Source organism: Varanus komodoensis, unplaced genomic scaffold (assembly GCF_004798865.1).
Source record: "Varanus komodoensis strain SLA01 unplaced genomic scaffold, ASM479886v1 scaffold16, whole genome shotgun sequence".
NCBI classification, from domain to species: domain Eukaryota; kingdom Metazoa; phylum Chordata; class Lepidosauria; order Squamata; family Varanidae; genus Varanus; species Varanus komodoensis.
This window is the reverse complement of record NW_025335468.1, coordinates 1881778-1906587: the sequence shown is the minus strand read 5'-3', so window position 1 is coordinate 1906587 and position 24810 is coordinate 1881778. Positions and strand designations below refer to the sequence as shown.

Sequence of the window (24810 nt, the reverse complement as noted above, 5' to 3'; positions counted from 1 at the left end):
AGGAATAGAACTTGCTGAGAATGATCAACGTGATTGATGTCTGCCTGCCTACCCTCTGGGGGCTGGCACTATATCAGCCTTGCCCAACCTGGTGCCCTCCAGAAATGTTAGAGTAATAACCCAACTCCTGACCATTGTCCATGCTAGATGGAACTGAAGGGAATTAAAGTCCAAAACATCTGGAGGGCACCAGGTTGGGCAAGGATGTACTATCTGGAATGTTTCCCAGGAGCAACAGAAGCTTATCATGAACTCCTTTCTTCGGATAAAAGATGCTGCCTCCACGGCTGCCATAATATCCTGAATTTTTCCTTCATTGTCCCTCCCCCAGTGCTGTTGTTGCTTTTATTCTGCTTATAAGGACGAGAGAGAGAGAGAGAGAGAGAGAACATGACATCAAAAATAATTTGAAGCATATGGGAAGTCTTTAATGCCCTTCTAGTTATATTGAAAAACATTGCTTGAGCTGCTTAAACAGTTTTAAATTACGTATTTTGAAGTGATTTTTATTGTATTGTAGCTTTAGGATTTTTTAAATGAATTGTTGTGAACCATCCAGGCAGCTTTGACTATTGAACGGTACAGGGCTAGTAAACAAAGGAACGATCCAAAGGAGAAAAAATTTCCAAGTGTCTGAAATGAACCCGGTAAATTCAAGCAGCGCTTTCCCTTTCTGCCTCTTACACATCGCCAGGGCGCGACTATAGCACCGCCTCTAAGCTGCAACTTACAACGCTGGAGCCAATCAGCGTCGCGTATGCGTATGTCCCGCCCACACAGGTGTTAGCTGCCATGCGGCGCAGCTGCTGAAGGACTGAGGCGGGTGTTGGTTTGGAACTCCAGAGCGCGCCTGTCCGCACACTTGGGAACGAGGCACGTTGCGTGTTTGTATTTTAATAGTCTGAACAGGCGTTTGGGGTGGAAGGACTGAGGAATCCAGTTTTAGGTGTGTTTTTTGCCGTGGGGAAAAGTTTGGTGAAACTGGTCTGGAATTTGCCTCCTTTGGGCTACTGAGAGAGGAGGGGAAAAATTCGTTTCCTGGGTTTCAGTTAATAGGAGACCTTGAAAACTGTTGTCCTGAGGTTCTTGTTTGGTGAGGGAGAAAGGAGTTAGCCCTGCTACTTCTTCTCTCATCTAAGCAGAAAAGCCCCAGCTTTCTCTAAAAGCTTGGAAATTGTGATCACCCCCCACTTGCAGTGAAACTCGTGGGAGCATGTGCTTCCTGGTCTCCCTTGCCAAAGATCATGGCCTGTTTTGTTTTCTGTAACTTGCCCAAGGCTGCACGTTTGTGAATGCCTGTCGTTGTTGTGGGGGAGGGGGGCATGGTTGTGTTAGTCTGCTTGTACAGCTATAGTTGTAGACTTTGCAAGTATGCAGGTTGATAAGAAAACTGATCTGGTGTCTATTTGATGTATTGATGGGGAAGTATATCTGTAATCAAATGTAGAATTAAATGATCAACTTATTTTCTCTTTTCTGTTTCAATCAGCAATATGGCAGAGGCAAGGGGCCCTGCTCACCTTTTTGATGTCTGTAACCAAAAGTTCTCAGAATTCCTCTTCAATGCTGAACATAAATGCTTGGTGTGGCTGCGGGAAATTGAGGAGGAGGCCCTGAAGATGTTTAGTAGGTAGGCCTAGACTTTGGAAAGGGGTTCCTTGCATCCTTTGGAGCTATTCAAAACTGATAAATTCCCTCTGATCAACTGCTAGTGCTGTAATGTATCTTGTTTGCAGCTCATCTTCCTGTAACAAAGAGCAACATACCAAAAACATTGGAAATCAGTTTGCTCAGAGAGTAGCAAAGGGCACAGTTGCTGTCCTCTTCTTCTGGGGAAGAATCCAAGGCTGCCTGTGAGCCGTGCAATTCCCCTGCTGCTGACACACATTGAGACGTTCGGGATTGTCTACATCTGGGAGGGTTTATTGGTTTGAGCCAGTGCAGTGGTTAGAATGCTGGACTGGGGACCCAGGAGATCCTGGTTCTGATCCCCGCTTGATCAGGAAGCTCAGTCTGGTGACTCAAGGCCTGGCACGCACTCCGCACTCTCAGCCTAACCTACTTCACAGGATTGTTGTTGTAAAGATAAAATGGAGTGGAGGGGGGGCTATGTAAACTGTCTTGGATGATCAAGTTGTTACTGGGTTTTTTCAATTACAATTTTTGGAGGGATTTTTTTTTTTTTTTTTTTTTTTGGAGCAGTAACTTCAGTGCTGAGCCTGAGCTGATACCCAAAACACCTTCTCAGAAGAGGTGTCGAAAGAAGAAGCGATCCTTGTCTTTTAAGGATGAAAATAAGGAACAAATGCGAAAAAGGTAGAGCTGCCTACTAATATTTAAGTTTTGTATTCTGGTTCAGTTGAATTGCAAGCAAAGGTCACAGTCGTATATATATCTCTAGATTTTCCTATACAGTGACTTACTTTCAAAGCTTCCCAACAACTGTGTGTGTGTCCCCATATAGTGAGAGGCAGTAATATTCCAGGTGTGTGTGGGTGTGGTGCTTGCTCAGCACTGAATGTTGGCATGTTACTGCCTCCAGGTTTTGCCAGTATATTCTGTCTTCCTGCTGCTTGTGCTTGCCTGCCACCACACCACAGCAAAAACCCTTCTGTTGTTTAAATTATAGATCGCTGCATATAGAAACACAGAAACAGAATGAGTCAGAAGGGGCCTCCCAGGTCATCTAGTCTGATCCCCGGCTCCAGCCGGCTCTGCTCACAACATGCCCACCATGTGCATGTGCAACCTGTCTTTGAACACCTTCACCAGTGATGCCTCAACGACCTCCCGTGGAAGCCCATTCCACACCCTCGGGGTCCTTACTGTCAGGAAATGCTTCCTGGCATCCAAATGGAACCTTGGCTCCCTGAGCTTTGCTTCGTTGGAGTGCGTCCTGCCTTCCTCTGCAGGGGAGAACAGATCTCTACCCACCTCCATGTGACATCCCCTCACATGCCTGTATGTCACCAACAAATCCCCTCTGAGTCTCCTCCAGGCTGAAGAGACCCAATTCCCTCAGTCTTGCCTCATACGGCATCCCCTGCAAACCAGCCTCCAACCTTGTGGCCCTATGCTGGAAGTATATGATTTATACTTGGGCAAAAAAGAAGATCAGAACTGGAAAGAAACTAAGCTTGCTGCACTATATTCTGTGCCTGGCAAAATGTGCAAGACACGCTGGTCAAGGGAGGGTGTAAAAACTGATATTTTTAATATATTTAACATTTCTCCCATATCTCCAGCTATTCAAAGAGTTTGTATTACACAGCAACAATGACAGCTATAAGGGTTTAATCCCATAAAGAGAGATACCGGATTTCTTTGATTTCAGTGAATATATGCCCACCTATGATGGATCAGTTTGTAAATGTTCATCCCTACACATTTTTAATCTTTCTGGTTGCTACTTCATTTCTCTACTGCCCAACAGCAAAAACTCTCTGGGTAGTTCCCAACAATTCAACACTGTTAACATTGACTATGAAAAATTATGCCTGTAACAGTGCTGCTTAGCCTGTGCAAACCATTATTTCAAGGGCTGTCAGATCTGTAGGTTCAGTATAAGCTCCATCCAGCTATTGTCTGAATCCCCTGTTACTGCTGAGCAGACATCAGGAAACTCATAATAGAGGCAAGCAATGCATAGTTTGTGTTTTGGTTGTATGGACAAAACTGGAGGCCGTTGACAATATTTTGGCAATTTATTTCCGAGTGCAAGTGGTTCACTTTTGCTAAATGTCTTTCTGTCCTGGTTTCCGGATTGATATACACTTGCAACCAAAGAGGAACCCAACGATAGGGAACTTGGCTAGTTCAGCAGGTGAGAGATAGGATTAAATCTCACAGTGCAAATGTCTGTTAACTTGTGGGTTAGTATTCTTATTAGGAACTTATTTGTGCATATATATATTTCTATATCTACCCAACTGGGAGTGTTCAGTGCTGATGTCATAAGTAGAGTTTATGCAGTGGATTATACACTTAAAATGAAAACCTTGGTTGGCTTAAATAGTACTTGCTGGTCTGACAGATTTCCCAGGAACACCCATAGCAACAGCAAGGGGTACTGACACAGCTCCGGAAGTTATTTATTCTAGCACAGGATACTGTAACTCACATTACAGTGGTAGTGTTGCGTTGGATAGGGTCCATTCAGTTCATCCAAGAGGATCGAGGCACTTATTTAAGTGCAAGCAGCCCAATCTTATGCATGTTTACTTGTAATTTCCACTTTGTCCAATTTGGCTTGCTCCCAAATTAGCACGCTCATTCTACCATGTTGCAACCAGCACACATGCAGGTGAATGCTCACTTGACTATTCATATGGTGGACACAAAACGTGGCCATACCCAGTGCCAGGCACTGAAAATGCCACTAAATATGCTACAGAGAAACTTTTAGAGAAAATAAACAATTGGTGTGACTGCATTGGAAGTGAGCTTTAGGAAATAGCTCACTGGAACATTTTTGCAGACTCTGATACCACCTGGTGGCTTGAGGTGAAATGATCTGAGAGAATGAGATGATTCGTTGTTTGCTCCTTTTAGACTATCTAGAAGAAGAAGTAGTGTAAAGACAGCATCTTTTCAGAGATTTTCTGCAAGCAAAGAGGGACTGAAGAACTTTGATATGGGAATAGCAGTAACTACAGCTGATCTCATGATGAGCTCTGCTAAGGAACCTTCAGAAACACAGAACAACACAGTTATAACCCCAAGAGGAGAAGAAGCACTTGGAACTGACTGTAGCCAAGAAACTGAAATAAAAGGAAAGAGGAATGAGGGGGTGCTTGCGGGCCCTGAAACTGTCCCTATGTGTTCAGGTGGCCATTTGCTTGATGGACCTGGGGCTACAGAGATGGCAGGTGTAGCAAATGGTTCTCCAGTGATTCTCTCAGACACCCTTGATCCAGCAAAGACAGTAAAAGACTGGAGTGCCTCCAGAGTAATGCGTACTTCCACTCCAAAAGCACTGCTAAATGGGATGCCTACATGTCAAGGAGAAGAGATTCCTACACAAGAATTAGATAATAATTTGGTGCCAGAGGATTGGGTCTCAGAAGAATTAAAGGACAGCATTAGAATCTCTGTAGGTTCCCAATCAGGCTGTCGCCGTTCAAATAGACCCCCTAGGAACAGGAGTATATCACTTGTGGAGAAGTACTCATTGTCCAACAAGAGGAAGAGTGCCATTCGCAAATCCATCAGCAGGACAATTGCGAGGAAGAAAGCGGCTCATGACTCCTCATCTGCTTCTAGTCGAGTTAGCTGTAAGTAAAAGCAACTGAGTACTGTCCTAGGTACTGAGACAAGTCCTCTAGGCTGTCAGTTTATAATCTTAGTTTGTGACATGTGGGAAAGAAGTAGGCATTGGCAGTGTGCTGTTTCGAATTGAATTTCAATTAGTTAATGGCTGATAAATATCCCTTGTTTACTGTCTGCTTTTTTTATGTAGACCAGAAACTGTCCTGACAAGAACACTACTCCTTTTTATAGTGGCAACTCCCCGCTCGCATTTGCCCAGCTGCCTGCCACTACGATAAAACCAACTGTAAACTGTAGCTGCTTCTTGCACAGTGAAAGTGCTTGTTGAAGAAAAGTAGAAAATGAGTTTATAGCTGGTGCAGATTCGATGGAATTTGGTGATTCTGTGTAATTAGTACAGGATAAGTTCCAGTGACTGAAACAGAACTCACTCCTAAGTGTGTTTAAGGCTTAGATTGATAGTTGGTAGTGAAAAGGTGTTCTGCTGGTTATAACTGGAATGGGGGCGGGTGGGCCATGGCAGCATGGAAACTTTAACAACTAGGTGAGCTCATGAACTGGACCGCTTACTCTTACCTGGCTGAAATAAATTAATTCTTAAAAGAAGAATACTATGAATTTTGGGTACCTAGTACTTGCTTCCCAAATAATTTGTGTGGGGTATTGTTGAATATTTTTCACAGAAATGACAGGTAGCAGGTAACTCTTCAAGCCAAGGAGCAACACATCATCAGCAAATGTAAAGGACAGGTGGACCTCTCCCTACTGCAGCTCAAATCCTCTATTTGAAAGGGTTGCTGCCTTATATCAAACTGTCTACCTGCTGCCAAGTTAAAAATAAAACCTTGACTTTATCGACCAGTGTATTTCCTGTGTCAGAAAGCTTGATATAGTAAGTTTTGGTGGCTTGTGTTCCATATCAAGTAAATGGGGTTTGTACCTGTCACAGATCTCTTTTTAAAAATTTCCTTCCTGGAAAATTATATATCACCATCATATTGAAGCAGCACGAGTTTGGCTTGCTTGCTTGTACTGCAGACTTAAACAATTACAGGAGTCGGCATACTGAAAATTGTCACCAATAAGAAAGGAAATCTGCCTTTTGTGCCAAACTGGCTGAACAAAGGTACCAGAGTGAAAGACCAGCCCTGCCTGTGCATAGCAGCCATCATGACCAAACTTGGACTTTCAGTAACAACATAGTTCTGTATGGAAATTAGCTGATAGCAAGAGTTTTTGCATGGCTTTAAAGCACTGCATCTCAAAACCTACATATAGGTACAGCAAATTTCTAGATGTATATTCAGCAAGTCAGCTGCTTGAACAATAAATCAATTGAAACCCTGGCTTGACATTGTAGGCAAGTTCTGAGACCTATAAACTAAGGCAATTATGAAGCAGAGATGGTGTGTGCAAAAAAGTATAGCCACTGATCAAAAGGAAATCCAAATGATCGGGGGCTAGATAAGTTGAAGTGAATGTGTGGAAAAGTTCAGAGGGTCTCATGATTGCCTCATGATTTAGCTTATGTGATTGCATTTACAGGTGGATACTTAAAATGCTAGACTAAATGCAAATATCTTTGAACTGGAAATCATATGGGATTCACATCATATGAAGTTGGAGTATTGAGTTGCTTAACTACCCAGAAATTGCTGCTTTGTTTTGGTAGACATTTAGGATTCAGCTGGATGTTTCAAATGACATCTACCCTAAAGTTTACTGAGAGCTGCTGTCAGATACGGCTTTCTCACATCATGTTCTCTTTTCCACTGCCACCTTGTGGCGTGAAGTTACACGAGCTACCATTAAAAGCCTAGGGAACACACAATGTGTAGTAATACGTGCAGGTGTGGTGCATTCTCTGCCCCACTAGTGGCAGACAGTAATAGGGGATAGGGAGATGTACACCTCTTACTGTCACCACTGAAGGTACATCATGCTTTGTTAAAGAACTGAGAACTCTGCATGCAAATACAATTTTTGACAACAGCTGCATCACATTCCTGGTATGTAGTGCTATCTGTTCAACTGATGCTTTGCTTTAACTTTCATTCTCCAGGCCATAGTTCCGTTGAAGTATTTATGGATGATGAAACCAGCAAATTAGGGTGAGCAAGCTCTACGAAATATACAGAAATCCCAAACGTTCTTTCTGGCTGCAGCTTTGTGCATGTTTACGCAGTGGTAAGCCCCACTACAAATATAGTTGGACTGACTCATACATCAACATGCATAGGATTGTGTTATCAGCTGAGCTTTGAATTTGCAGCTTGTTACCCTCTTATTTAGCTTGTATCCTGTCTTTTCATCAGATAGCTAATAAAATTACCATTGCACAAAATTGTTCACAAAATTCAGTTGAGAGTCTGAACATATATCCTTTTAATGGAAGATGCAGTTTTCCAAATTAGCTCAGAGCTGGGGAGGACATTGTTCAAAACTTCATTTGAAGCTGTGGTTTGTAGACCACCACCAAAATGGAGTGTAGGTCCTTATTCTGAGAAAGGCTCAAAACCTCCAGTTTAAAGTTATGCTGTCAAAACCACCAGTGTAAAGTTATTCCCTGTGCAGCATAAACAACAGCACGTTTAGTGCTGAGGGTGTAATAGAGTCACTGTGGCATGGCGGTCAGCATGTTAGACTGGGGACCCAGGTTTTAGTCTCCACTCAGCCACTGGGTGACTTTGGGGGGGTCACTAACTCTTAGCATAATCTACCTCGCAGAGAGTAGTTATGAGGCCAAACTGGAACTGAGATGGACTGTGAAAGCCACCTTGGGTTCCTCATAAGAGAAGAATGTAAATGTCATGATGACGACGACGACAACAACAACATGATGCTCTTTTATCAGCTTTGCTATATTTCCTCAGTTGCTTTGGCTAGCCTATAAATTGCACTTCTGAAGTGCCTAAAGACCTTAATCAGATTGTAAGGCTGTTGCTTTGGTCTTGGTTTGGATGGGTAACAGTTTGTCAAATGCCTCTCTTTAGGCCTTTGTTGGCACAGAGTGCTGAATCTGGTGAGGTAAGCTCTGGCTGAGGTTTCCACTGGGTTACACTTGGTGAACAGCCTGCTGGCTGCCTTGCAGCTGCTTGAATTCTGTTCAAGATCCCTCAGCACTTCTAAGAATTTATCACTTGGCTCTATTTTACCAGTTACTTGCCATGTAACGATCACTGGTGATAGATTCTTCGCATTAAATATTGAATTTAACCTGGACCTGTGCAGAGCTAGATGTGCCAAAGCCCATTGAAACCAATCTGGTCAGCTGCATGGACTTGCACAGGGTCTTATGGGCAGAGAAGGGACCAGGCATGGGATACGGGGCTCTTGGATCTGGGTTCAACTCTGCTTCTTTGCATGATTTGGGTGTGTTGTTTGGGAAGTAGTTCTGTTTGACACCTCCTTTTCTGCTTGTCTTTGTCTTTTGTGTTGGATCTGTCTTGTAAAAGTAACCCATTGCAGGGGCTTTAGGACTATGTCAAGGTGACCCATCAGCCATTTTGCATCAGAACCGGCAGTGTCTGCCTTAGCTAATGCAAGTAATTCAGTCTATAACCACCATCATTGTTGTCACATGCTGTCAAGTCATCTCCAGCATAGGGCATCCCTATGAACAGATGCCCTCTAAAATGCTCCATCCTTGGCAGCCCTGCGCAGCTACTGAAAGCAACCACCAGCATTAGCAGAGCCAAATGAAAGCAAAAAAAAAACCTCTGCAAGGCTGACGGCCAAACTGAGCCAGTGATATCCATTTTTCGGGGCAGCTCCTATCTTCTAGCACCCAAAGTGGTGGCTGGAATGCCAATGGAGTCGCTTTGGGTAGGCACATGAGACCAGCTCTCTGATGTTGGATCAATTAACTTTGGTGCCTTTGTGTTTGTCTTAATATCCAGTCATGTGCCTGGGAGACTGGATATGGGGTCGGAGGCCCCAGTTAATGTGGGTACAGGTAGTGATGTCATTGGGATGAAGAATGCAGGGCCGTCTTAATGCGTGGGCCTGATGGGCACTTGCCCGTGGGCTCCATACTAATCTGTGTATGTTAACCCTTCATTTTTACATTTGTATTCCTGTGAGTAGTTGTCACAGGGCCATAGCACACTGCTTTGCCTGGGGCCCATAATGTTGTTAAGACGGCCCTAGAAGAATGGCCAGGTTAGGGAGCACAGCCCAGACAGTTGGCAACCGTGTCACGTTCTGGCACAGAACCCTGCCACCCAGATTCCTATTGACCACAGCAGCTGCCTCCCTCTAGCCCTCAAGTTTTGCCTGATGCTGAATCAAGCACCCCAGTGGGCACAGCTGGGGAAGGCTGCCTGCCCCCACCCCCACTCACTCATCCAGGTGTGCCCACTGGGTCACGTGTATTCATGAGCAGTGAGGGTGGCAAAGAAAAGCCATTCACTGCCTCTGTAGAATCCTTTTTATTGCAGTTCAGGGTTGTCCAGGCCCTACTGAATGCTGGCATAAAGCAAAATGCCTTTTTCAAAGCAAGCTGTGCCTCCATGTGAGAGCCAGTTTATATGGCTAGCCTGAATCCTTAGCCCTGATAGGGGAGTATTTGAATATGCAGTCCCATCAGCTGACATGAATGCATGAAGGCACATTCACAGGAAAACACCAGTCCATGACAGCATTACAGTCCAACTTTAGGCTGCAGTTCTACGTACTGTATGTGTATTTAGACAGAATGGCTGGCTGAGGAATGCTGTGAGTTATAGGACTTTATCTGTCTGAAAATGCATAGGCTCTCACCAGCATTTGATCTTTTGTTTGTATAATGTGAGCCTGAGACTCCTGTTTTGGGGATTCATCTAGTCCCAAGGGTGTGGCTGGATTCCATCACTAAGTTATATATTGTTACTCCGTACATAAGTAAATTGGAGACCACTTATGGCACTTGCTTTTCAATGAGAAATGCTCATTTTAGCATTCAAGTGGGTCGGACCACATATTATAAGTGAGTCACTTACATGCAAAGCCATAGCAAATATTTCAGTAGATGAATTGTAACTGTTCTTGCATTTGTTTTCTTAGATGGGTACTAATTGCTTCAAGTTTTTCTATCCAGGTAGCGTCTTGAAGCTTGCAGCCATCTTAATGTAGGAGTCTCAAAATTCAAAAATGCTAAGGTCATTTAGACCTCATTTTTCTCCAAGGTACTTAGGGTGGACATGAGTTATGATTCTTGAGTGTTTAGAATCTCTTAGTAAGCTTTTGGAAGGAGCTGTCAAATGCACTTCCTCTAACTAGTAAAAGTTAGCCATGCACCAAGCCTTAATATACCTAAGGTGCCACTGTAACTATGCTAAAACATTATTTTTTCCTGCAGACGCTACAAAAAATGCCTTCTACTTTGGGTGCACCTAATCTGACTGATAGCTGTGCTGTCCAAAGTCCAGATCAACTTCAGATGGAACAAGGAGAAGTGTGCAGTAAAGGTAAATAATTTAATACAATTAAAGCTGTACAGGCAGCAAAGACTTTTATGAAACAGACAAAGCCCACTCAGACATTGTCATCAGTCCTTGTCATTATTATGGATTTTAACTCATACTCAAGTCACGATTTTTTTCGTTAGAAATTTTATTTATTTGGCTCTTGTTCCTCAGTTTTGAATAAAAGAATTGTCTGGTGTTTTGTTTGTAGTAAGTTAAACTGCTGGTTCTATGGAGAGAGTTTAGTGAATTAGTCCAAAATTTGCATCAAATCCTGGTGCTAGACATGCTAGAATTCTGGTATCTTGCCATTCCAATGGAAAGATGCTTTCAAAAATTCAGCAATACCTGGAATACAGGGTGTGTCTGTGGTATATTTTTCACTTAGGCTTAGTTATCATCTGGGATATGGGGTTTTATGATGCTACAAAACCTCTGTTACTTCACATTTGTCTCATGGAACTAACTCTACCTTCTCTGCAGAGAGACTTGAAACTAAACCTGACTCCCACAGTAGTGATCCTGAAGACTCAGCCCAGAAGACCACTCCCCATGAACAGTCAAAAAATAGTCGGTATGATTTCTTTATTTCTTGGGAAAAGAGAATCTAGAGTGGGCCTCCTTACTTTTTAGGTTTGGTTTAATACACATCTGTTTCCAATCAGTGCATTACTAAAAAGATTTCTCTTGTGTTTAGGGACTTGGTGTACAGCACAGCTTAGGAAGGCTTATTTATTTTTTTATACATGTATTTATAGTCTGCCTATAACTGCCAAGGCCTTCCTTATCTTTATTCTGGCAGACAAGTTGGTACAGAATGTTTGTATTAAGGTGAGTAGGCTTAATTAAAAGGCTAACAAACATCTCCCTAAATGAAAGCATGACACACATGACATCCTGAGAGTGCATGGATGAAAGACCTGAGCAGGGAAGGCAGAGAGCCAAAACTGATCTGGTTGCATAGGCAGAATAGCCTACAGGTGGGATGAGCAAAATCAACATGATGAATAAAAAAGAAGGCAGTGCGGTTTGGGTTTAGAGATATTATGCAGGCTTTCGCTTTATCATTCAGAATGGAAGGAACCCACATAGGAAAAGAAAAAGCTCAAAAGGAACACCTAGGCATACAAGGATGGATAACTTGTGGCTCGAAGATGCTTTGGCCTATAATTCCCACGATCTTATGAAATAAAATCAGGAGAGGCAGGAAGCCTGGAGGGTGTCAAGAGAGGTGTCTGTTGGTCACATTAGTATTCATGGGCATCATGTTTTAACCTCAGACCTGGAGCCTCTGGATAAGCACATTCTTCCCAAAATGGGGATAGTTGAGCGATGATACCTGCACAGCCAGTGTTTGTACTTGAGGAACACTAGATTATGGAACTCCTTGGTTCAGGGAAATGGATGTGAGAAACAAAGCTTCCATATAGCCTGAAGTGCCTGATCCTGTCTAATTTTGGAAGTTAAGCAGGGTTGGACCTGGTTAGAATCTGGATGGGTGACCTGAGTGATTGATTCTATGATTATTGTTGTAAACTGACCAGAGAGCTTTGGCTATGAGCAGTACAGAAATGTAATAATAATAAAATAAATTAGTACAGTTGAAAGATAGATCCGATATCAATATAAAATGGTACCACCATTTGGCACATGGTTACACCAAACTATGCTTCCACAGGTCAGCTTTTTGTGTCTGGGGGCCTCAGTCAATTTTAGCTCTCTCAAGTGAGCTCTGGGGGCAGACAGTTTGAAAACCGCTGTTCTAAAGGACTAGCAGCCCACCCTTTCATTTAGGTTGAATAGTTGGAACCTTAAGATCTCTAGCAGCAAGGATAATTAGTGGAGCTGGGTTTACTATGTATATGCTTTCTGCTTGCCCTTAGGAACCAAAGTTATAAGCAAGCACTCAGTAAGCTGCCTTCTGCCCCAGAAACGCAAGATGAAAACTCCACTTCTAGTAACAAAACTCACAAAACTACATTCTCTCCTACAAAAACGGTATTGTCTTCCTCTTCCAAGGTAAGTAAATGCTAAGAGCAACACAGTGTGCTTTTCTGTGTTCATCCATGCTCCAGGCACTAAGAATCTCTCTTCTTTTCTGACAGATCATGCGGCCCTTCAGAAATTTCTTTCAGTCCATGCAGAAGAATCAGCTACTCAAATCCCCTGCCTCTCCAGGTCCCAAACGTAACACTCCCACTAAACCTGCAGCCAAGGTAAGGAGAGTTCCCCCACAACATGTGTGCTTAGGAACAATAGAAACAAACATGCCAGGAATGGTTCTCTACCTGAAGGATTCAAAGTCTGCTGGACAGTGAGCAGAGCAGCCGTAATCCTGTGGTAGAGCACGTACTTTGCTTGCCGTGAGTTCTGGGCCCTCTCTTTGGGTTCTAGGATGGATGTGTGAGGAATATATTTGTGGGGGCAGCCATCCCCATTCGCAAGGCACTCGCCTGGACTTGAGCCCAACATGCTGTGCAAGCAGCGCTGCTTTCCCCCTACATGGGCCGCCACTGCTGCCGGCAGCAGCCAGTGGGAAAGAAGGTTGGTCAACAGGAAAGGCACCTGGTGTGCCTGCCTGCAGCACCCTTTTCAGCATCCTGCAGCTGCTCCAGGCAGGGAAGTTTGTTGGTTGCAAACCGGGGCTTCCTCCTGGCTCAGCTCACATCGCAGGACCAGGCGGACCACGAAAGGAAGTCTGCAGATACCAGAGGGATGGATTCTGAAAGGGTTTGTCCCATCCCTAGTTCTGGGTTCCCTCCTTGGTATCTCTAGTTCAAATATTTTTGTGCAGCAGGGCTCTGACTCCTCTGCTTGAGACCCTGCTGGCAGCTGGAGTAGGCAGCATTGGTCTAGCTGAACTGATGGCCACGCTCAAGGTAAGCCAGGCTATTAGTTCACCTAGTCCAATACGCAAGTCAGTCGCAGATCCAGATTAACCTTGTAATTTTGCAAAGCTTCATAAAATGGCAAGGTGGGAATGGGGGTAAGGTTGCTCTTCTTGTAAATGCAGCCCACTCTCCCTGTCTGCCTTACTGCTTGGAAGGAAACTAGTTGGAAAATGGAGATCAGAATCAGCTAGCAGAAAATTCTTCATCCTGCCTAAATGGTCCTCTTATCTGAAGCATAGCTGAATCACAGGTGTAAAATCAGGTGAAACCCATCAGGTTTTTAACATTTAGGCCCATGTCTGCCATGGGACCAGGGATACTGAACAGCATTAAGGCAGTCATTCGCTTGCTGCTCTTTACTCTTCTGCTTGTAGAAGAAAGAAGCTATTTGCTCAGGCACTGGTGGCATGTGGCACTTTCTCACTCCCCTGTGCTTTGCAGAGGAAGAAAACTGCTATTAAATCGCTGTAGAGTTTAGTAAATAAACCTTGGAGAGGCCTGGAAACTGACTAATCTCTTATTCCTTTCCATGTTTGTCCTACAAAGGGGGAGTTTGTTGTAAGTAACTCTTTTTCTTATTTTGTGGGCTGTGGAACTTGTGCAGTGAATTGTTCAACCACCCCAAATTTGCTGCAACTGTGTCTGGGTCTGCTGGAGGGGCTCTGGGGTTTCCTCTACGTACTGCCTGCCTTCTATCACTTGGCAGCAAAGTTGAGGGGAAATCAGTGGTTGTGGCAGCCTGAGTGCAATCCTAAACTTCCTGTACCTCTTAGGAAAAAGAGCGACAGCGCCTGGAGAGTCTGAGGAAAAAACAAGAAGCAGAACAGCAGAGGAAACAGAAAGTGGAGGAAGAAAAGAGACGACGGTTGGAAGAGATAAAACTGCAAGTCACTGTTTGTATCCACATCTAGATTGGGATTATCCTATGAAGGACAGGGTTTAATTAAAATGAGGTAGACTGATGCAGCTATTGTTGGTGCAGGTTTACAAAGATGGCAGGGCCATCAATGTACATGCCTGGTAGCACTGCAAGTATGTTCCACTTGTATGGAAAATAAGACAAGTGGCACCTGTATATTCCACAGAAAGCGTGAAGAGCGGCTAAGAAAGGCACTGCAAGCAAGGGAACGGGTGGAGCAGATGGAGGAAGAGAAGAAGAAGCGACTAGGACAGAAGTTCTCCCAGCAAGAGGAAAGGAGTGAGAAGGTAAGAAATGGCCCCACTTTCCTACCTTGGCAACTTAATTTTTTTCATGATAATGAGCAGAACATGGATTCCTCTTGGTGTGGAGTGTCCGACACTCAGACATGTGGTTTTTCCTTTTTTTGTAGACTATAAATTCCCAAACTCCATCAAACCGTGAGATTTTGGGGGGCTGACCCAGAGAAGATAGAGGGGCATTCCATGCTCAGACTGAAATGTCCTGGCCCTTCCTACCCACTACACTATAGTCCCCGGCACCCCCTTCATCCATTTCAGGTGGCCCAACAACATTCAGGAGCAGCTTTGGGAGAGGTGGCTCAAGAGGCTGCAGTGGAAATTGGAAGAGTTTGGCAGAGCTGCCTGGTGCAAACAGAAATGCTTGTCTTACACAAGCAGAAGTCTCTTGATCCAGGCCTTTGGATATATGTAACCTTTTAAGGGCTTCCCTTAATTCCCCGACTGGCAGCTACTGTGTCCAGCATGATGCTTTCAGAGCATGTTTCCTGCAGCTATCCTGTGGCTTTTTGATGAGCATAATTTCTCTTCTCCTCCCCTGTTCCTTTTCAGTCTACCTGGAATGGAAAGGGTGGGCAAGAAGGCGAAAGAGAAACTTAAATATGCTGATGGAAGGAGGATCTCTACTCTGGAGAGAAGGAACAAGTAGCAACATGCCATGACAGGAGCACTTGTCCTCTTGTAATTTTGCTCATGGCCCTCTTTCTTGCCCATTTGTGCTTTCTGAGAGGGCATCAAAAGCTGCAAAAGAGGAGAAGGTACCCTTACAAAGGGTTCTCTGCCTGCTTTGGACTGCAGTTCCCTCACCATTGGCTTTGCTGGCCAGGGCTGATGGCAGCTGTAGCCCACCAACATCTGGAGAACCACTCTGTCTGCCTTAACCTGAGCTGTTGAACTCTCCCAGATGTTCATCGCTTACTTTTGCCCACCTTGTGTACAGTGATATGGGCTTATGCACAGTCATTCCTTAGTAGACATGTCTGGTTTTTTGGAAAGCTTGGGACATGCATATCCTCTTGATACTAAAATCTGAGTGGGTTTGGTGAATAATTGAACTTGATGAGGAGTTGCTGCTGAGTTTTGGACTGTAAAATCATAGAGAGCTTCTCCTTACTGGAGGAATTGCCAAAAGTGCATATTAAGAGGCATTGTGAGATGCCAAGTGGTTGGACCTAGATCTGAAATGCAGAGATTCCACATCACCTTTTCCCCACCTCCCAGCCCAGGTGTTTAACCTTTCGAATAATGGTTGGTAAGGCTTCCTAGACTGAGGCCTGGAACTGGACAAGTAGAATTTAAGAGGTCTTTTGGGCAGGTGCGAGAAGAGAAAATGGCAGAGGAAAAGACCAAGAAAAAAATGTCAATTAAGAAAATGGGGGAAGCATATGCCAGAAAACAGAAACTTCTTCAGGTGGTAAGCACTCTATTTAAATTCCAGTAAAAAGCCATACATAATAAAGTGGAATTATCTGGGAAACTTTCTGTACTTTGTGGATGGAAATAGTCAACCTCCTAAGTAACCTTTGATTATAATTCTGAAACCACTTTTGCTTTTAATTGATGAATCAAACTTGCAGATCTCCCTGGAAATAAGAGTTACATGTTAAATAGTTGCTGGCTCAATCCTTTCCAGTAGCAAGGGCATTTCAGAAGAAGTGGTAGAATATTGAAGAATTCTGAATTCATAGCACATAACAACCTCTTGGCTATTGAGGCCACATGGGAGCAAGTGAGGTGCCCCATCATCACTTTTGCTTTGGATCCAGTTGCCATCGCATGCAAACCAGGTAGCTTTTCTTAATCCACCAAAGTGCCTTTGCACATTATTTCCTAGGAAGGGTATGGCCAAGATGGCTGCCATTTTTTGCTGCTCAGAGATAAACGTGGGATCTCCCAGTCCAGGAATTACTTTCTGTGCATCTTGAGGGAATGTTAGAAGAACCACAAACTCTGGTCCTGACTTCATTTCCCATCATGATGAGATCTGAAAATATTGTCTGAACTACTGCCCCTTTTGCTTCTTATAAAAACTATACTACTTTAAGAAGTCTTGTCATTTATATAATTGATCTCCTCAAAAATTATTTAAAACCTGCATATACTTGACACTGGTGACCAACATTGTTCTCACACTGATCCCTTTGAATTTAGTCCTATATGATATGCAAATGGACAACAAACACCCATTATGTACACATCTGGGATACCTGACCATAACTGTACATAAGGAACAGCTAAAACATGGTAGAATAGATTTGTCACTTTGCACTGCACTGCAGGCTCTTGGCATCTCCCACAATTCCTTGCTTTTTATGGAGGGCATTGCTTCACCCTTTTTTTCAGGAAGAAGAGCCAAAGCTCCAGGAGCAGCCAGAAAGATGGAAGACAGTTGGGGAAATTAAGAAAATGTTAGAGCACAAGAGTGCACACCAGGGGAAAGGGTAAGGGCTTTGCTTCCTCACTTACTCCAGTTTAAATGTCCAGAGTCTGGAGAATTGTGAGAGATACAAAAGTCCAGCTTCCAAAACCAAAAAATGAGTCAAATCACTAATGCTAAAATCATACGTAATTTCTGCATTACATTGTGTTGTCACTGGGGAAAGCTACATGATGATGATGCTTTCTGCTACATTGCATTTATGTCCCGTCTTTCTTCCCCTTGTGAGAAGCCCAGGGTAGCTCGCGTATGTAGCTCCCTTTCATCTCAACAACAACCCTGCCAGTTAGGTCAGGCTAATAGTCTACGACTGGCCCAAAGTCACTCAGTTGCTTTATGGCTGAGTGGAGACTACAGCCAAGGTCTTCTAAGTCTCCAGCACAGCATTCTAATCACCACCCCACACTGGCTCTGTAATCTGAAACACACTTGGTACATGGAGATGTGCTACAGTAAACTGCGTTGATACAGTGGGACTTCCTAGCACATATGCACAGAATTGCACTATATGTGTTCTTTGACTATTCTTTCTCTTTTTAGGCACCACGGACAGCAAGATAAAGAGAGACTGATGAAACCTCTGGAGCTGGCAGCTCTTACGGAAGAAGAGGAAAATCTGAAGGTAGGATAAGGAACTGGAAAGTCCAGAATTGAAGTTAGGCTGGACAAACTTGCTAGCAAATATGTATCCAAATTCTTCTCAAAGTCATGCGTTTATCTCCTGTACTACTGGCGGTAAGTGCACAAGCAAGGTTTGTGTGTCAGGTACCACCCTGGGTTTTTAAGGATGGAGGCAGAGGGTTGTTCACTGTACATTTGTCCCTATGAGAAATTGTTTCCACTGTACTGAGTACAATCTCAACCCCAAACCACAAGTTGGCATTACCAGTTTCTTTGTTACACTGTGAAATTATGGTTGTCTCTGTCCTACTTAAGCAAAATGGAAATGTAACCAGAAGAAAGGTGGTGGTCACAATTATACCTTCTTAGTGCACAAACGGCAATTGTGACAGCAGAGTGAGAGGTTAATACTGGATTTCTGTGTCTGTGCATTTTTTGAGCTTGATAACAAGAAAGCATTTGAAAACTCAATGGTAGCACTCCGTAATGGAGGTCTAAGGGGACGCTCTGAATTCGGGGAGGCTGTTGGCTTTTGTGTCAGTGGGGTGACTCACCCATTGGAGCTTTACAGGAGCTGTCTGTTCTGCTCAACTTTATTCCCCAAATACGTTCAACACCATGGACTCTTATCTCCTTAAAAGATCACTCTTGTTGCATTTGGGTGCAGAGACTATCATGCTTAGCTGGGTGAAATCAAGGAACATTGTAAGAATGCTTGGCTAAAACTGGTCTTGCTAATAGGAGGGACAAAATCCTAACCTTGCGGAACAGCCACAGAAGAAAAAGCAAGCTGTACATGTGGAAGAAGTTCCTGCTGTGAGTAAATGGCTGAACATCACTGCCCAGGTGAGTGGTAGGAGTTTTCAGTCTTCTCCAGAAAGATGAGAATTTAATCAGGATATTGCAGCCTGTAGTCAAATATTCAGGCTGAGAATAGGAACGTGATGTAATGTCCCCTGGCATGTACACTTATCACAATGCCTGCACTTGGTTTTTTCATTCAAGTATCTTCTCTCTCTCTGCTGCCAGCAGGCCTGCACATTCCAGTAATCTGCCCTCCAGCCCACCCTTTTGCTTGCAAGAGTCAGTGCTCAGGAATAGGGCAGTGCTTACTAAATCGTGATTATGCTTCTGGGATTTTGCATACCTGTCAGTTACAGTGTGGATCAAGGTGCAGAGATGCCCCAAGCGGCCCTGTTTCCCCAGCCATCAGTCACGTGGTAGTTTTCCTGCTTTTATGCTAAAATATGCTGGGGGTTTTTTTAGTGCCTCCACCCTTTTACCTTTTACCCTCTGCTTCAGCCATACCCAGCATGGGCATGTGGGTTCCCAAGAGCTTCTCCAGAATGGGATTTGGTCCCCAACCCGACGTCCCTGGTGTAGGCAGTTGCAGTCTGCTGTACCCCTCAAAATGCCAGTGGCCGTGCACTGAGGTTATTGCAGACCATGGGCAGACAATCTGCAGGATGCCTTCCTTAAAGAACCCTTTTATTTCCCTTCCCCCAAGACATGTCCCGGCTCCTCTCTGTTTGGCAAGAGCTGACATAGGACCTTGAGTGGGTTCGGTGACCCAGATTCTGCAGCAAGCACTCCCCGAGACTGCAGGCACTTCTTACTGGAAGGAGGCAATGCATCCAAGACAGCAGGGGTTCCTTACTTAAATCCTCTGTGGGGATGCAGCGGGGGATCTCCTGCAGTTGTTTGTGGTGTGATCAGTCCTGGGGAATTATCACCAGTTGCAGTACTGGGGAATGATCACAAGAGGGCAGAAGAATCTGATGGTTGAAATGCGGTGCTACTGTATTGGAGGGAGACCCTGCCATATTTGCACTGGGTATGAACATGTAGAGAATAACATGTATGTACTAGTACCACATGCACAGTACTTCCAGGGACCGTATTGTACAAAATCTAATGCCATAATAAAAATGTTATTCCTTAAGGTGTTGCAGAAATCCTTGCTGCAACAGAGCAGTTCACCTGTCCCTTTGGAATTTCCCTTGCTCTGTCCCCCCCCCCCCCATTGGTTTTGCTGTTCTATTTAGTTTAGCAGAAATTGGGGTGGGCTGTTGCACAGTATCTGTGTGCCTTGCAAGCATTCAGCATGACAGCTGCAGGTAAGGTCATCAGGCGCTACTAATCATGATAACTATATATTATCTCACGAATCTGGGCCTGAATGACAGGTGATGCGAAGGGTGCTGTCGCACTCATGTCTTGCTAATAGATACCCCATGGCTGCTACACCACCCTGGAATTTTTAGGTTTTTTGGTCAGATCCAGCATGGCTCTTAGGTTCTTAGATCCAGCTCACAAAAGCACTCTGTTTGCTGAACGAGAAACAGGCACTAGAAATGCCCATTATTGCTCTACCACGTTGCACATTAGCGCCAGTTCAGAAGTGGCACAGGACTTCCTGCAATGGCAATACTGTGGTGTGTGTGCAGATCTCTTTGGAAGGCCCATCACAACATCTAAGTCTCCCTGAATGTAGAAGGAGTACTAATGTGCCAGAATTTGAGGTATATCTGGCGGGAGTGTGTTTCTGATCCAAGGAAGCATTCTCTGTAAATAGAGCTGTAATGTATGCATGATACCACAAGCACTCATACACAGGCCCTTCTGACACATTCCAACATGTGCAGATGTAAAGGAGCACGTACATGGCAATTGGATTTGATTCTGGCTTCAGGTTTCTTGGTGGTTTAATTCTTGTTGTTGTGGCAGGATTTTTATTTTTCTGTTGTCCAGCATAGCACCTAAACATTTGCAAATGTCTATATTTGTAAACTGATCAAGCTAATTCTTGGCATGCCTCTACTCTTGGGGATAAAATGGAAAGCTACAGATCGAACAGCTAAGTTAGAGTCAGCTAGAGAATAAAAATCTTTCTTTCCATCTATTAGACTGCTTCCTGGGGGAAGACATTTACGAAGCCCTGTTAGTGAAATAATTAACCAAGATCCAGCTTGGTGAACAGACGTGCACTGAAAATGAGAATTATTTGGATGTGATCTCTACTCCAGATTGTTCCACTCAATTAATGCAAAGGAAGAAGAAATAGGATACTTGAATTGAGAGAATTACTGCTGATACTGATACAGGATGGAATGAATAGGATATGTGAGGAATAAATCTGGGGCCAGCCTATGGCCCATAACCAGTTCAGCTATAAAATAGGGAAATTCATTGCTGAAACAATGTTTGTTTCATTTGTTCTTAAGCTTTACTGTTACAAAGAGAAAAATTCAACAGCTTGATTAACACACATCTGGTGTACAGTACCCAATAGTTCTGCAGAGTTGTAGCATAAGTAGTTGCCATTTTTGTGCTAACACTTGCATAAGTTCAGGAGGTTTGTTTGGCAGGCTGCATGCAAAACCACTAGTGTTGTCAGTATCTACCTTAAATAACAGGTAAGTGCCTACCTACCTGTTCAAAGGGCTGGCATCAGGTGTTCAGGAGGTGGAACGGCTGTTCAGTTGTTATGGAACATGGGTTTTCAGGATATATGTTGCATATGCTTTACAAGGCTTTTTCTCCAACACAAATCGATTAGATGTATGATACTGACTGGGTGGACAAACGTTTCTTGCAAACTCTTGCTAGAGTTCTAAAAGCCAGACATGTTTCTGGTTGTCTTGTGTAAACAACTAGAAGTCTAATGACTTAAGAACAAGCTGAAGTGAATCATTCTATTGCATTCTGCTGTCTCCAGTAAACATGTTTATTCAAATTAGCATCCTTCTGCTTCCTGAATGCTTGCAGCATGAAAAGTACAGGGCAGCTACTTAGGGCAGCTACTTAAGTGCATCATTAGAACTTGTCTGCCTGTGTTCTGCAGCTTGTTCTTTATTTAAAAGCAAGATTGGGGAAGTCTGTACATCTAACCTAACTATTATGATAACCGGTGAATGGTCAACAACTGATATCAGTTGCAGCTTGAATAATGAAAACAGAGTCTTAAGCATGCAGCCCTGCCATGGCACTTTGTGCAAACCCCGCATAACCTTGCAGTCTCAGAGGGAAAATAAACTGTGGAAGCTTCTTTCCCCTTCCTGTATGTACTGGTCCTCAGCAGCCTAATTAGCATAGTTGCCCTTGTCCAGTATAGGTCAGCATGAATGTCTGAACCCAGCTGGCATGGTTCACAAATAAGCTGGATTCCCTAGAACAAGCTTTGGGTTTCAGGGTGGCTTATTAACCACCCCAGCCACCCATGTTGCTGGGTTCAGAAGTCACAACAACCTGCACCTGGCAAGGATGAGTAGACTAGTTAGGCAGTTCACAGTTGGCATGCATAGGGAGGGAAATAAGGCACCGTGGCTCATTTCCCCCCTGTGGTCATGCAAACCCAGTCTATGGAAGCTGGCACAGTTCATTAGCACAAGGGAGAGGTTCCTTTTCACATGCAGACAAAGGACTGGTGACCAGCAGCCAGCAAAGATGCAGCTCAGCATTGTCCTAGGGAGACTCTGGCTCACTTAAGACCTCTTTGTATTCTTTTCTGTGCCAGGCAAAGACTTTTTTATAATTTTCTCTGTATTTTAACTGTTAGAATGCTTTTAAAATTTTCATCTGATTATAGATTGCTGCTGTTCCTTTTATGTTAATGGGGTTTCTGTAAAGTGTAACATTTGCATGATCTTTACTTGTTTTGCTGTTAGATTTTAATATTGTGCTATTAGTGTTGTTATATATTTCATCTGATTGTATTTCCTTTTTGTAACCCACCTAGACAGCCTTATGGCTAATGGGGTGGGATAAAAATCAAATAAATTTCAGCTACTTAAGATACAATATGTATGGGTGAGCACAATATATACAGATATTCTGAGGTGTCTCTCAAGTCCTCTACTTTACAGTATCTTTAAGTGGCAGCATGTTGGCACAAGCTTGGTTTTGGTACATGATGTAATTGGGCTGCTTTTGCAGCATTTCATCTTTTACTCATTTTTGAAGCTGCCTCAAAGATAGAAAAGCCTCTTCGATCAACTCTGGTCCTCTCACTTCAATTTGCATAGCTGATTCATTTAGTTTCTGTGACTTTGTCACCTGTTTATTTTTCAGACTGTGGTTTTATATTTTCTGTTGTGCTTTTGTATGCCTGGAAACAAATGACAAGTTCACTTGAGTATCTATCTTTCATATTAAATACTCCTAGTATGGAGCTTAGAAGATTTCTATGGTCAGTAATGATCCTGGAATTCACAGCCATAGTGTAAGTTTTTGGTACTTGCAAGACAAGGAGACAAAGGCTTTCCTGGTTTAAATTTTTAAGCAGGTTTAAAATCTGGAAATAGAAGCTGTGTTGCCTCAAAGACTCGTTATTGACAAATTGCTGCACTTATCTATTCTATCTTATCCATGTTTCAGAAGTCTGTTGACAGCCCCAAACATAGGAGCTCCCAAGATTTGAAAGATGCCACATCCCTCAAAGTCAACCTCAATGACTATGGAATGGATTTGAATAGCGATGACTCTACTGATGATGAAAGCCAGCCTCGCAAGCCCATCCCTTTGTGGGCCAATGGTGCGTGTGAGTCTTTAAGGCCAGAAATGCAACATCTGTGGAATTGTAGGGGTCTCCTGTAATTATGTGAGGGTCCCCTGAGACTTCCAGGTGTTGCTTGGTCCATCCTAACATATAAATTGCAAGTGCCTGGGACTTCAGTTAAATTGCAGAACCTGACAGTGGTTCTGGCACCTGCATTCAGTTCAACATGAACTGAAGCCTAACTGGGGCAGAGTATATATCACTGCTGTCTCCTGAAGGGAGAAAAAATGAATTCATTGAGGAGGCAGGGCATTCTTGTATCTGTAGGCTGATACCATGTTCTGGAATGCTGATAGCCAAAACAAAATCCAAGCCCTTGGGATGCTCAGTAGAGAAAGATAAATGGAAAGCAAGAGATACTAGTGATGCTTAGGCTGACGACTCAAGAGCCCTTATTTGTTCTGTTTTATATTACTTCCCTTTTTCATTTCCCCCCTTTTGTCATCTGGCAGATTTGCTTTAATTTCTGTGCCTTTTTCACTGGAATGAGCATTCGACTGCTGGAAAGTTCTTTGATGCCTGCCTGGTGGAGTCCATTTGGTGATTACAGGATATTGTAGGCAGGGAGATGTGTCAATCTGTTAAATGCTGCAACTGAATAAATTTCTGACTGGAGCCTGCTCACAGCTTGGCCTTCACATTCTCTCCTTCATAGAAGTGCTTTAAAGTGGAGTCCTGTTGCTGCTTGAAGGAATATTCACATTTGGCAATGCTTGTTTCCTCAGGCCTTCAGCTTAACGAAGCTGTCACATACCAGTACTACAACCCTCCGGACATCAACAAGTTATTCGGACTCATACTGAGCCCTAAGCTAGAGAATATCTTCTACAAAAGCAAACCCAGGTATTTCAAGCGCACAAGCTCCGCTGTCTGGCAGTCACCACCTCAGCCTGGTACCAAAACAGCTTTGCGTGCTTCCAATAGCATGAAAAAACACTGAGGCTGTATAGAAACGCTCATTGTTGTCACCTGTTTTTGCCTGCCAAAACTCTCCAAGATGCATGTGTAAACCATTTTAATTTGTCATATATTGTGCAATAAAGGTTTAAATGTTGAAAATTTCATGATCTTTTTTTTAATGGCTAAGGTAATTTTGGCCCAAGGTGTTCTATAATTCCCTGAACTGATTAGTTTATGAAAAGAGAAGAAAGTGTAAGAGCAGTAGAAATGTTGCTGAATTTCCATGCAAAATTTGGAGCATGTTGTTGGATTTCTGGTATTATCAGACTCTCTCTTAACTGGAGTTAGCTCGCTGTGCACGAGTGCAGATGCTTCTACCAAATGTTGTGAGTCAGGGAGCAATGGGAGAAATATTAACAGCCAATAGTTTAGCCTAACTAAGCAAGTAAATAATCCCCTTGCTGCTTAGAGGAC

At 43.5% G+C, this 24810-nt stretch overlaps 1 protein-coding gene across 1 annotated transcript; it reads left to right on the top strand.

Annotated features, from left to right (window-relative positions):
- The first annotated feature begins 793 nt into the window (after window positions 1-793).
- On the top strand, window positions 794-24498 carry LOC123021341 (inner centromere protein-like). Its single transcript, XM_044426041.1, is given in 18 exon segments — window positions 794-873; window positions 1490-1630; window positions 2203-2316; window positions 4552-5273; window positions 7331-7455; window positions 10607-10715; window positions 11196-11286; window positions 12596-12731; window positions 12818-12928; window positions 14150-14161; window positions 14377-14490; window positions 14693-14809; window positions 16137-16235; window positions 17165-17262; window positions 17799-17880; window positions 18621-18725; window positions 23256-23412; window positions 24162-24498. Coding segments are annotated over 17 exon segments (2544 nt in total). The 5' UTR covers window positions 794-873; window positions 1490-1493; the 3' UTR covers window positions 24377-24498.
- Window positions 24499-24810: the final 312 nt, after the last annotated feature.